The following is a 12,634-nucleotide window of genomic DNA, read 5'->3' as shown; positions in this document are numbered from 1 at the left end:
TTTGAAAAGTTTTTGATATTTTGAGTTAGGGTCCTGCTAAGTTGCCCCGGCTGGCCTTGAATTTGGGGTCCTCCTGCCCCAGCCTCTGGAGTCACTGGGATGACAGGTGTGCCCTGCTTTGTGGTGTTGGGATGGAACCAGGACCTTGTATATGCTGGGCAGGTGCACCCCACTGGACCACGCCCAGCCTGCTGTGTGCGTCTGGTGTTTTAAAGATCCCTGTGCTGTTTTCCACAGTGGCCACCTGTCTTGCATTCCTGCCAGCACCACCTGAGGGGCTGTTTCTCCTTCTTGACAAGCTTGCTGTTTCTGTTTTCCCTTCCTTCCCAGCAAGGCAGTTGTCATGGCGTTGATGTGCATTTCCTGGTAGCTAGGGGTGAGGAGTGTTGTTCTGTGTGCTGTGGGCTTTGTCTGCCTTCATTGCAGAAATGCTTTTCTGAGGCCTTTTCCTGTTTCTGATTTTGCCACTGATGCTGCATATTCTGAGTTTTACCTCTAGCTGGATATTTGGTTTGAAACATCGCCCATTCCATAGGCTGCCTTGTCCACTGGTGCAACAGTGGACATTTTTTTTTTTTAAGTTGTTGATGAGTCTTATATGTGATGCTGAGAATTGAACCCAGTGCCTCACACATGCTAGGCAAGCGTTCTACCACTGAGCTGCATGCATCCTCAACTCAATAGTGGCCATTTTGATCAATCCAGTTTCCTTCTGGGGCTTCAGAATTGTGTCTGAGAAGTCACTGAGAGGTTCATTCCATGTGGAGTTCTAAGCCCTAGCTCCAGGCAGGGTGTGGGTTAGTTAATGTCGTGCCTGTTGTTGCCCACTTGGGAGGTTCCCATCTGAGACCTGGGGAGCCTTGGTGCACTGGAGCCCCTTCCCCAGCCTAGTCTGCACCTCAGGGTCTGTGGGCTGCGGGGCCAAGAGCATAAGCCGGCTTGGTGCCAAGGTCTCGTGGTCAGGTGGGGACCTGCTGGGCTGCACAAGGAGTGCTGGTCACACCTTGGCCCTCACTTAGGTGCCTGCCCAGGCCAGGAAGTGTAAGCATTTTATATTAGAAAATACATCAAAACAAGCAGGTGCAGTTATGTTTGAGTTTCATTGTGTAACTGTAACTGAAGACTTGGTGAGTTAATATGAAAAAATATTTTTTTTTTTTTTCAGTTGGGAATTTTAATTGATAAGCAGAAATTCTACATATTTATAGTGTGCAGATGGTGTTTTTTCCCCCCATTCATAGCAATCTTTTTATGAGCAATTAATCATAGTTCCACAAGAAACTACTTTAAGAGCAGGGTCCCCAGTGACCTACCATGATGTCTCAATACTTCTTTTTAATTTTTTTCTATTTATTCTAATTTGTTACATATGACAGCAGAATGCATTAGGATTCATAGTACACATATAGATAATTTTTCATGTCTCTGGTTGTACACAAAATAGAGTTAACACCATTTGTGTCTTCATACGTGTACTTGAGGTAATGATGTCTACCTCATTCCACCATCTTTCCTGCCCCCACCTGCCCACTCCCGCCTCCTCTCTCCCCTTCAGCTTGGTGTTTAGATGTGTGTATACATGGTGGAACAGCTAATTCAAGGTAATTAATACAGTACTTGGCATAGTGTTTTTTGTTTTTTTGGTAGTGCTAGGGATTGAACCCAAGGCTTACATTTAATTTAGGGTCAGTTGATCTAAGAAATTGTTTTGGTTGTAGATGGACACAGTATTTTATTTACTTATTTTTGTGTGGTGCTGAGGATCAAGCCCAGTGCCTCACATGTGCTGGGCAAGCACCCTGCCACTGAACCACACCCTGCCCTGGTGCAGTCTTCTGTGGGGAGAACACTTTGTATTCCTAAGATAACGGGAATGGGATGAAGGTTGTCCATTTATAATTAAATTTCATGAATCCGTAACTGGGACGACTGGGATGTCTTTTGTTTTCACCTCGGCAGCCTGTATTCCAGCTGCAGTGGTCTGATTACTCTTTCCTTATTTATTCAGCACAGGTCTGTGGAGCCACCCCCAGTGCCAGGGTCTCTTTAGATGTGAGGGCCCTGGCAGTGACCTGGCTGATAGCCCAGCTACTCCTGAGGTGGTGCCGGTTGGGGCTGCAGAGGATGGGGCGGGTACCATTGTGGTGCCTATAGCATGGTTTTGGTCTCTCCCAGGAGACCTTCCACACCAGTCCTGGTCACTCGTCCCCAGCACTGCTGAGTTCTGTGTCCAGCACCCTGTTTGTTTCCATAGCACCCCAAGAGCATACTGGGCCTGGAGGGGTCAAGGAGCAGTGAAGGCCTCACCTGTGGCCAGGCCTACCAGGCAGTCATCCCCTTTGTCCTAGAGTCCCAGTCCTTGCTCAGAAGGAGGTTTTCTACCTACCCTGTCCTTTGATCTTAACAGCAAGCCACACAGGTGCGCAGTGCTACATCCTTCCCATTTTACAGTCCAGGAAGTGAAAGTTTCCTTAGCATTTTGAAATTACTGGAGGGGCGGGGGGAACAAGCCCAGCTCAGTACTGAATCTAACGGTTTGAAGTTGGTAACAGCTTGGGTCTCATCTGAGAGAGGACACTGAACTCTGGGAAGAGTAGCTGAGATGTAAGGGCCTGTGTGTCCCCAAGGCAGGACAAGGAGCATAGGGGAGGCTTAATCCCCTGAGACTGGAGAAGTTGCTTGTTTAGTAAGATAAGCGCAAGGTTTTGGGGGCCTGCACAGGTATGGGTGCCCCCTGCCCTAGCCAGTCACATGGGGCTGCAGAGGAAAGCTGGGCGCTGTGGACCTGTGGAGAGAGTCATGGCAAGGTTCTGGTCTGGCTGAGAGGCCTAACCCGAGTCCTCAGCCTGCCTGCTGACCCACCCACAATGGCCCTTCCAGCTGTGTTCCTCCATAGGAAGCATGATACTTCTGGGTCTGGGAGGAGTAGAATCCAAGAGGACTTGCTGGTCCAGGGCTGGAGCCCCTTCGCTGTCTCCACAGAAGCAGCTGCTTCCCTGCCCCATGCTCTTGTCAGAGTGCTTCACCTGAGCAGCAGGAGGAGCGCAAGCAGAGCTTTGGGCTGTGGTCAGAGGAGGCTTCCAGAGGCAGCAGGTTCTGGAGCGAGCAGGAGATGCACTGCTGGATTCTCCCAGGGGAGGTGCCGTGGGCTTGTGCCAGGGAACAGGGTGGAGATGGAGTCTGCGCTGGTCTTGTTTATGTTTTTGGTCTTTTACATGAGCTGCTGACTTGTTGCTGAAGAACAGGAAGGTCCCCAGGCATGCCACCTGTGGTTTCTAGCTGGTCGGTGCACTGTCAACCCTTGTAAGGGACTTTATTTTTCAGCCATCCTCCCAGGGCCCTCCCTTAAGCCCCATGTGCTGACCCTACCCAGTGAGAAGACCCACCTTGCCAGTGTTGCCTGGTGGGGCTGGAGGTGGAAGGGAGGGCAGAGGTATGTCTACTGGTGGTGGCTCTGGACCCACCTTGCCATGGTCTTGTGGTGGTTCCATAATGCTGTGTGCATGTGGCTCTCATGGCTACGTGATTTGTTCTAAAACTTGTGAAGTAGAAGATAATTTAGAGGATGTTTATCTATCTAAATTAATAAACACATTTTAAACTTGACTTTAGCTTGTGGCAGGACGTGTGAATTCCAGCACTGCGGGAGCTGTGGTGGGTTGTGGCAGGACAGGGGAGGTCCAGACTGCTGTACAGCCTGCGGGGTTGTCCTGGGAGGATGGAGCTTCTGCTGCCAGGCATTCCTTTGTTAAAGGGGATGCTCAGCATGTGGGCTGTGGCTGCTGGCCCAGGCCCCACTGCCCTGTCCCTGTGAAGGTCTACTCACTACCCCTGTTGCTCTACTGGCCAGTTCTCCCAGCCTCACTCACTAGAATTGACCCTCTTCTCACCCTTTCTCTAGGTGACAAGGCTCTTGATGGCTACAGTAAAAAAAAATATGTCTGCAAATTGCTCTTCATCTTTCTCCTTGGTCACGACATTGACTTTGGACACATGGAGGCTGTGAACCTGTTGAGTTCAAATAGATACACCGAAAAGCAGATTGTGAGTGTGGAGGCAGGGTGGGTCTTATGCCCACTGGCCTCACTCTCCTGTCCCGCTCTGTGCTCTGGGTGGACGCTTAGTGAACACCCTGGGACCCTGCCCTTTCCACCCCACATGGATGCTCCTGGGCAGGGGGAATGCAAGGGCTGGCCTTTTTCCTGGGGTGGGGTTCTTCTGGTGAGGTGGCTTCTCCTGCTGTTCTCCTTATGACCTCACCTCTGTGCCCCAGGGATGTGCCCTGCAGTCTGGGCTGGTGCATTTGCTGGGAAGTACATTTACCTGAATGACTTTGCCCTTCCTGGAACACAGGGCTACCTTTTCATCTCCGTGTTGGTGAACTCCAACAGTGAGCTGATCCGCTTGATAAACAACGCCATCAAGAATGACCTGGCCAGCCGTAACCCAACGTTCATGGGCCTGGCTCTGCACTGCATCGCTAACGTGGGCAGCCGTGAGATGGCTGAGGCCTTTGCCGGGGAAATCCCCAAGATCCTCGTGGCAGGGTGCGTATCTGGGGGCTCTGGGCTGCCATTTCTGTCCATGTTGAACCCTTGGGTGCGCGATGCCACTTACACAGGTGGTCTGGCCTCCCAGCTGTGTTATGGGCATGTGGCATACTCTGAGGTTAGGTCAAGATGTGCTGATTCAGCTGAGCATGGTGGCACATGCCCGTCATCCCAGTGGCTCAAGAGGCTGAGGCGGGGAGGATTGCACATTCAGGCCAGCCTCAGCAACTTAAAATAAAAATAGAATGAAAAGGGCTGGGAATGTGGCTCATTGACAGAGTGCCCCTGGCTTCAGTCACTAGTTCTTAAAAAAAAGCTGCTGGTTCAGAGTTTGGGTGAAGTCCCGTCAGATTGCACCTCCCTGAGGCCACTGAGATTTAGACAACACGTTGCCGAAGGAAGTGCAGCCCAGGCAGCAGCAGCCAGGCCAGAAGGGGCTCCAGCCTGGCATGGCACCAGGATGGGGAGGCACAGAGGTGTCCTGTTGTGCCAGCTCTGCTTCTTGCCTTTCCCAGAAACATTAGGAGAAGAGGCCATGCTGTAGAATCCTGGGGATTCTGAGTCATCTTGCCCCCTCCCCGTTAATTGGGAGAGCAGCTGAGTGGGCTGAGTAGCTGGCTCTCGAAGAGGTTCAGACAGCCTGGGCCTTGAAACCACCACGTGCTTGTTCTGGTGCTCCTTGGCATTGGATAGCTGGACCACACTCACAGGGTCGTGTGCCTAGCTGCACCTTCAAGCAGGATCTGAAAGAGGCGGAGACTGTCAGTGATTGAACAGGGTTTCAAGGCTTGGAGGAAGGTGGTAGTACCTTCTGGCTGCGTTTGCAGTGGGAGTTCAGCCAGAAGCGGGACCTCCAAGATGGAAGGAGATGGATAGGGTCTGAGTGGGTGTTGAGCAGAGCACAGGCCAGATGTCAGAGCTAGGGAGGAAGGTCTGAGAAGAGGCCAGCGAGGACCCCAGGCCCTCCTCCCTGCTCAGTCACTGCAAAGCCCTGTGCACAGGACATCTCTGGGTTGCCTGACCTGTCCTGAGCAGTGGTGGCGGGGCTCTCTGTCAGCTGTGGCTGCCGCTTTCCTCCATCACTGTGCACAGGACTGGCCCACAGGGAGTGCTCAGTGAGCATCTAGGTGGATTGAATGTAAGCTGGGTCATCCCTGCAAAGTGCTCCCTGAGGTCACCCACATGCTGCATGTAAGTGAGGGTGAGGAGGAAGACCAAGCAAGAGCTCTCTTATAGCTGACAGGTGGGCTGGCATCTCCCCGCAGCTGGGCCTCCTGTGAGGACATGCTATGGACAGTTGCCGCCTCTTTCAAAGCTCACTACAGCAACAGGCCAGCCATGGAGTCCCCTGGGCAGTAGGTGGCTCTGAAAGTAGTGCTCTGGCGTCGATGCCATGGTCAGAGGACACTGCTGACCTCCAGTCCCTGGAGACAGGAGGCTCCTAGGTGCGGAAGGCAACTTCATGGAGTATAGTCCTGTCACCAGAAATAGGGATGCAGGAGAGGGCAGGGTTGGAGGCTGGTGGTATCATTGTCCTGGGACTCTGGTGATACTCAGCATTGTGGAGCAGTTTAGAAGTGCTCTGGGCCCAAGTGTTCCAGTGCAATGCCCCTGGGTCCACACTGATGGCTGGCCTTGGCCCTCCTGTGAGGACATGCTATGGACAGTTGCCCTAGGAGGGTCTGTCGACAGAGGCCTGGGGCAATGTGCAGACAACTCTTGTTCAGCATCCTTGTCACAGGCACAGAGACTGGCCACTCAGGGCGATGCATAGGAAGTCAGTTGGCTGGTGCCACACAGACCCTGCAGGCCCAGTAGATCTGATTGTAGGGCTAGGAGGGGCACGGTGCCTGCTACTCTTCTGGGTGTTTGTGTCTAAAAGAACTTTTCTTTCGAAGTAACTTTTGTTTAGAATAGTGCTGGGGAGATGTAGGGATTTCTCATGTTGGTTTTTTATCACATTTAGGAATAAAAATCCCAAATACAAAAGGTAAGCAGGAAAGCCCCCAAGCTCTCATCTCTCTTCCAAGTGGAATAGCTGTTTCTACCTTAAATGTCCCCAGGACGTGGACTGGTTCTTTCCAGGGCAGCCGGAGGGTATGTCCTGGTGTGCCTGTTGTTTTGGGAGTCTGGCTGGGGGTGTGGAGAAGGAGGCTTATTTGGCAGGTACCCCTAACAGTCCTCTGCACTGACCCGCAGCCTTTGTGCTGCTGGCCTTTTTGCTCACTGGGAGGGAAGAGAGAGGAGAGTATGCCCCTGTGCCAGACGCCGGCCCCGAGACTTGGCTCAATGTGACCGGAAGGCAGGTGGGTAGTCGCCAGGTGTGACTGCAGGCTGGACATGGAAGTGACACCTTTGTGCCACACTAGGTGTGTTCTCCTGAAACCTCCCGTTTGCTCATCTTTGCACACAAATCAAAGCCCTTCCCTGCCTTGGGCATTAGCAGCAGTGCTGGTGCCCTTCACACCCCAGGCCTCTGTGTCTTGGGCCCTTCCTCCTCACTGCAGACCACAGAGCACCCAGCCAGCTCCCATTCTCGGCAGGGTGGAGCAGGGCAAAGTGTGTGCAGTGGCTACAGGAGGGCTCGACAGCATTCTGGAGGCCAGAGAAGAAATTGCTGTGGCAGGGGAGGCCCTCTTAGGTGGCCCTGTGGTTGTGGGAAGAACCAGGAGGAGCCTTGTTGAGTGGGGCCAGCCTACACAGCTGGGCCTCACTCAGTGCCTGGGAATGGTGACGAGTCTAGAGGAGGGAGCTGAGGATGAAGGTTTTCCCAGAGGGACTCTGCCACACCACTCCTGACTCATGTCTTCTGGTGATCCTGCATGCTGTGTACACCACTGTGTGCAGGGGTCATCCTCTGCAGTAGCTTCTGGTATCTTGTCTTCTAGAGACACCATGGACAGCGTGAAGCAGAGTGCAGCCCTGTGCCTGTTGCGCCTGTACAGAACGTCTCCTGACCTTGTCCCCATGGGTGACTGGACGTCCCGTGTTGTGCATCTCCTCAACGACCAGCATTTGGTATGTGCTCCAGCCCCCTGCAGTCTTCCCGGGAAGAGCCTTGGTCCAAGAGGCAGTGCGGCTCTGCAGATAGGGAGCAGGGACCAGCAGAGGTGCAACAGCCAGTGCACAGGTGGCCTGCACCTGTGGGGAGGGGCACCACCAGGTCAGTGCCTTCTGGAAGAGCCTGTCCCACACAGGACATTCCCACTACTGTTTCTGGCAGCTGCCTAGCTTGGGCTAGGAGGTAGAATCCTGTGGTCCCAGGTAGACTCTGGCATGAAGGCTTAGTGCTGGTGAGCCCAGCTGTCATTCATTTTGTAGATGGGGTGAGGTTTCAGGGACTCAGCAGTCAGGGTATGTCATGCAGTAGGCCACCCAGGCCAGGCCAGGGCCATGGGAGGTAGCAGTGGCTGTGTTGCTTGTCCTCTGCTGGACAGGTGGTCCGTCTCCCTGCTGGGTGGGTGGGTGAGTGCGCTAGCTGGTTCCTGCTTTTTCCCCAGGAGAAATCTTCTGCAAAAGTTAATTAAAAATGAAAATCATTACATGTATCATTAAGGAGAGAGAGCATGGGGGTTGCAGTGGGATTTTGCTGTGGAATGACATCTGTCTGAGCTGTCCCCAAGCACATGATGACTTTTGTGCTTATTGGGATGTGAGAGGGAGCTGGCTCCTGCAGGTCCTGGTGCAGGGAGCACGCTCTGAGGACACCATTGCAGGAATGGGTCTGCTGCAGGCGGGGCAGCCTGCTTCAGCAGTGAACTGCAAGACGTTTTTCCAGGCATCTTCTGTAGTCACACTTCACTGCCAATAGACCCTGTGGGCCAGTGGGCCTTTTGCAGGTTTGCAAATGAGGAAACCAAGGCTCAGAAAGATGAAGCTAGGCTTCCAGAGGGTGTCCGGCAGTCTCAGACCCAGGTGTTGTGAAGGTGTGGAGTAGTAGAGCCTTAAGGGACAGCCAGCCTGCTGCTGACAGGCCTTCTGCATTGTGTGAGCATCTGTGGAGTTTTGGCAGGTGTTGCCTTCATGCAGCCTGGAGGGAGACTTCCCATGGCTTCAGGTGCACAGAGCTTCACAGGGTGGCAGGACGGTGCCTCTTGCCTGACACGCTGTGACTGAGACCCCAGTGACCTGGTTTGCTTTCAGGTTTTTCTGTGCACAACTCTGTCTTGCCAGGCGAGTTGATGGACAAGCTCTGGGCCACAGGCTTGCAATAGATAAGGGCCAGGAAGCCTTTCACGGCCTAGTACCTCGTCCTCTCTGCCACTTTTCTTCCTTGCACAGCTCGTCTCCAGCTCTGCTGTGAGCAAGGCCTGGGGCTTGGCTTCCTCTGACCTCAAGGTCAGGGTCCCTGGGAAGGTGTCATTTGCCTAATCAGAGAGCAGTATAGGGGTTCAGGGCCTTGCGGATAGGGCAAGGTGAGGTGTGGGCAGGCCTGGCAGAGGAGGTCAGGAGTTCAGTGTCAGGTGAGTGCAGAGGCTGTGAGGGTGGGAAAGGGGATGGGTCTGAGCCACGTGCTGTGCCCTGAGCTGGGCTTGGTGGTCCTGGACCCTGTGGTCATGTGATGGAGTGGGTGGGCTGGAGTGGATGAGGAAATGAGCTGATGTCTGGAGAAGTGGGGGCAGGGAGAAGGTGGTGGAAGTCACACTATGGCCTGCCATGGTGCCATGCCCTTGTAGCACACACGTCCCCTCAGGCCTGACTCCCTGGAAAGACTGCACAGGAGAGCACGCCCTGAGTTGGCAGCCATTGAGCCGGGCAGCTGCAAAGATGAGAATCTCAAACTCTAGGAACTGGGTGGTGAAAGACTTTGTCCCAGTGGGTTTGCATGTTGTATATCCTGTTTCCTAAAGGTTCTTCTTTGTCAGCCATAGGAAGACGTGTCAGCATTTATCTTGCCATTGACAAATGCACAGGATGCCCAGTTAGGTCTGTCTTGAATCTAGTGTTCCTGTTTCCATCAGGAAATGGAAGAGAGCCCTTAGTGGCCCTCGTGGACCCACTTCCCCACTCAGTGTAGGAGTAGGTAGGGTGGGAACCTTAGGCTCTGGCAGTGGTTGAAGTGGACAACTACTGAACTGACTGCCCACATCTTCAGGGTCAATCAGAGTCATTCATTTTTTCCTTTATCTTATATTTGTAAGAGAATGTCTTTACTCAGTCCAAGTCTTTGAAGAGATTTCATTTACAGGACCCTGCCTTCTGGGGGTTCTGCATGGTGTACATGCACTGCAGGGGAGGGTCTCCTGGGCTTGGGGGTTTCCATCCAGGCTGTGGCACTTCAGGGGCGGAGTGAGGCATGGCAGGGCTGTGAAGACTCAAGTCTGTGGGCCTGGTTGCCTCTGTAGTGGTGTCACTTGGGCGGCCCAGCAGGTGACGACAGGCGGACAGATGGCAGAGAGAAAGGCTGCTCCACACAGGATCTGGCCACGCTAGAGCCTGGGCCAGCCACGTTCCCTGGGTTCTAGAGAGAAGCTGGGTAAAGGAGACTGTGTGAACTGTCTCCATCTTAAAGATGTGATGGGTCCATCAGAGCAGGCCTGAGGCCCACATGGCTGTCTGCCTGAAACCAGGCATCTGTTGCTGTGTCTCTCAGGGTGTGGTGACTGCTGCTACGAGCCTCATTAGCACACTGGCCCAGAAGAACCCAGAGGAATTCAAGACCTCAGTCTCCCTGGCCGTCTCCAGGCTGAGCAGAGTGAGTGTGGTGGGGCAGTTGTCGGGTGGGCTTTAGTCTTCATTGTGTTATTCAGTTAATCTCTTAGTTTACTTTTTTGAATGCTTTGTGAATTTAAGAATGGAAACTGGTTGATTAGCCCTTAACGTTTCTTTAAACCTTTTTATTAGTTGAGAAGAATCCTGTCCCAGCAGGGCTAGCACACAAAGCCTGTCCTGTTTGCTATTTATTCCATCCCCTGTGCAGGCTGAGGGTCACAACGGGGCTTCTTGGAAAGGATGCCTATCCTCACCTGGGTGGCACCCACCTGAGTGGCGTCCTTGACTATCTTGGGTCCCGTGAGCCATCCCTGGGCACGTGTACTCTGCATGTGTAGTCCTCATGCTTGTTCTGTGTGACTTGAGCCCCTGGTCTCAGAGGCTGCAGATATCTGGGTTGTGTGGTGGATCACAATGTGTTGAGCCCCTCTACTATTATGAGCCCCTTGTTTCTCTTCACAGTGAGGCTCTTTTTTTTTTTTTTAAATTATTTTTTATTTTATTTTTAAAGAGAGAGAGAATTTTTTAAATATATATATATATATATTTTTTTAGTTTTCGGTGGACACAACATCTTTGTATGTGGTGCTGAGGATCGAACCTGGGCCGCACGCATGCCAGGCGAGCGTGCTACCGCTTGAGCCACATCCCCAGCCCCACAGTGAGGCTCTTGTGGTTCTCTCTTGCTCACGCTGGTCCAGGGTGGCTCTCCTAAGTTGAGGGGCAATGCACCCAGCTTCCAAAGTGGCCTTGCCGTCTGCACCCATGCTGGGCATCTGTGCACCCATTCTGTACCCTGCCCAGTGCTGCAGGGGTTAGCCTCTTGACTGTGGCTTCTCATTGTGATCTATGCTGTGTTCTCCTCACTGTCTGTGAGGTGGTACTTTCCATGTGGATTGGCTGCTGGGATCTGTCCTATGTAGGGCTGAAGACTTTTGTTCATTTTTCTACAGGATTGTCTTTGTTGTTTCGTGGAATTTCCTTGTTTGTTTTAGATACGAGAACTCTATTGGCTATATTAGTTTGGACCTTAGAACTGGCCAACATTTATTTCTGGTTGATCTTCAAAAATGGCAGCTTCACATGGGTTGCCCTGCTCTGTGTTTGGAAATTGCTGTGAACCTGTGTTTCATGGTCTTCATGGAGTCTTCTGCCTTCAGGTTCTACAGCAGTGCAGTCAGATTTGCTAGGCTTCTCTGATCAATGCTGTCTGAGTGCGGCTGCTGAGCCTGTGTTCCAAGGCTGGTGGTGCAGATGCCTCTTCTATGGTGTGGCACGCTGGACCAGGCTAAAGAGCCCTGCAGACCAGGCGCCTTCCTCTGTGCTCTCCTCAAGCACTCTCCTCCTGTGCTCCTGACCTTACTGGGCTGGCTCTTGGTGTCCCACAGAGCAAACCCTGATGTCCTGGTTCCCTACCCCCAAAATCCTGCTGGGATTTTGGATTGACTTTATGAATGAATGTGGTATCTCTCTCCATTTATTTAGATAGTCTTTATTTATTTATTTTTTTGAATACCTTTATTTTATTTATTTATTTTTTTAATGTGGTGGCGGGGATCAAGCCCAGTGCCTCATGCATGCTAGGCAAGTGCTCTACCACTGAGCCACAACCCCGGCCCAAGATAGTCTTTACTTTCCATAGCATTTTATCTTTTTGAGATTCTTTCATTAGATGTATTTCTATATTTTACATTTAAAATGCTATTTTGAATGATAGCCTGATTTTTTTATTTCTTTAATTTTGGGGTACTGGGGATTGAACCCACGGGCTTTAACCACTGAGCCACATTCTTAGCACTTTGTATATTTTATTTAGAGACAGAGTCTCACTGAGTTGCTTATTAACACCTCGCTTTTACTGAGGCTGGCTTTGAACTTGCAATTCTCCTGCCTCAGCCTCCCAAGCTGCTGGGATGGATTCTAGGTGTGTGCTACTACGCCCAGCAGTAGCTTGAAATTTTTACTTTGGTGTGTGTGATGCCAGAGATTGAGCCAGCCCCTTGTGCACTCCCCATGGCCAGTGCACTCCCCATGAGCCACACCCCAGCCCAGTTCTTCACCGTTGTCTGCTGTCTGTTTATATAAGATACAGGTAACAGAACGCCCTCTTAGCTTTCCAAGTGTAATTCAGTGGTGTGAAGTGGTTTAATAATGAACACATAACACTGTGACTCTTCCCTTCCTGTGAATCTGATATTGTCCCCATTAAACATGGGCTCCCTACCCCACCCCTGCTGCAGTGGCTGGCCTTCTGTCTTTGGGACTCTGACAAGCCCAGGACCTCATGAGTGGAATCACACAGGATTGCTTTTTTTTTTTTTTTTTTTTTTTGAATTTTTTAATGTTTATTGTTTATGTTTGGGTCAGACACA

The 12,634-nt window shown here is 51.9% G+C and overlaps 1 protein-coding gene across 8 annotated transcripts in view; it reads left to right on the top strand.

Annotated features, from left to right (window-relative positions):
- The window catches only part of Ap2a2 (adaptor related protein complex 2 subunit alpha 2), a 70,977-nt gene that overhangs the window by 32,401 nt on the left and 25,942 nt on the right, over positions 1–12,634 (top strand). For 5 of the 8 annotated variants that reach the window (XM_048807892.1, XM_015503346.2, XM_048807891.1 and 2 more), the window contains 4 exons: positions 3,902–4,044; positions 4,354–4,547; positions 7,439–7,568; positions 10,144–10,245. In XM_048807892.1, the coding sequence (XP_048663849.1) occupies positions 3,902–4,044; positions 4,354–4,547; positions 7,439–7,568; positions 10,144–10,245 (569 nt within the window). Of the gene's footprint in view, positions 1–3,901; positions 4,045–4,353; positions 4,548–7,416; positions 7,569–10,143; positions 10,246–12,634 lie in introns of all 8 variants that reach the window. The other 3 variants (XM_048807895.1, XM_048807894.1, XM_048807896.1) reach the window with 2 other exon arrangements.

Source organism: Marmota marmota, unplaced genomic scaffold (assembly GCF_001458135.2).
Source record: "Marmota marmota marmota unplaced genomic scaffold, marMar, whole genome shotgun sequence".
Lineage (NCBI taxonomy): Eukaryota > Metazoa > Chordata > Mammalia > Rodentia > Sciuridae > Marmota > Marmota marmota.
Note: the sequence above shows the minus strand (reverse complement) of the source record. Positions and strands in the feature narration are given on the sequence as shown.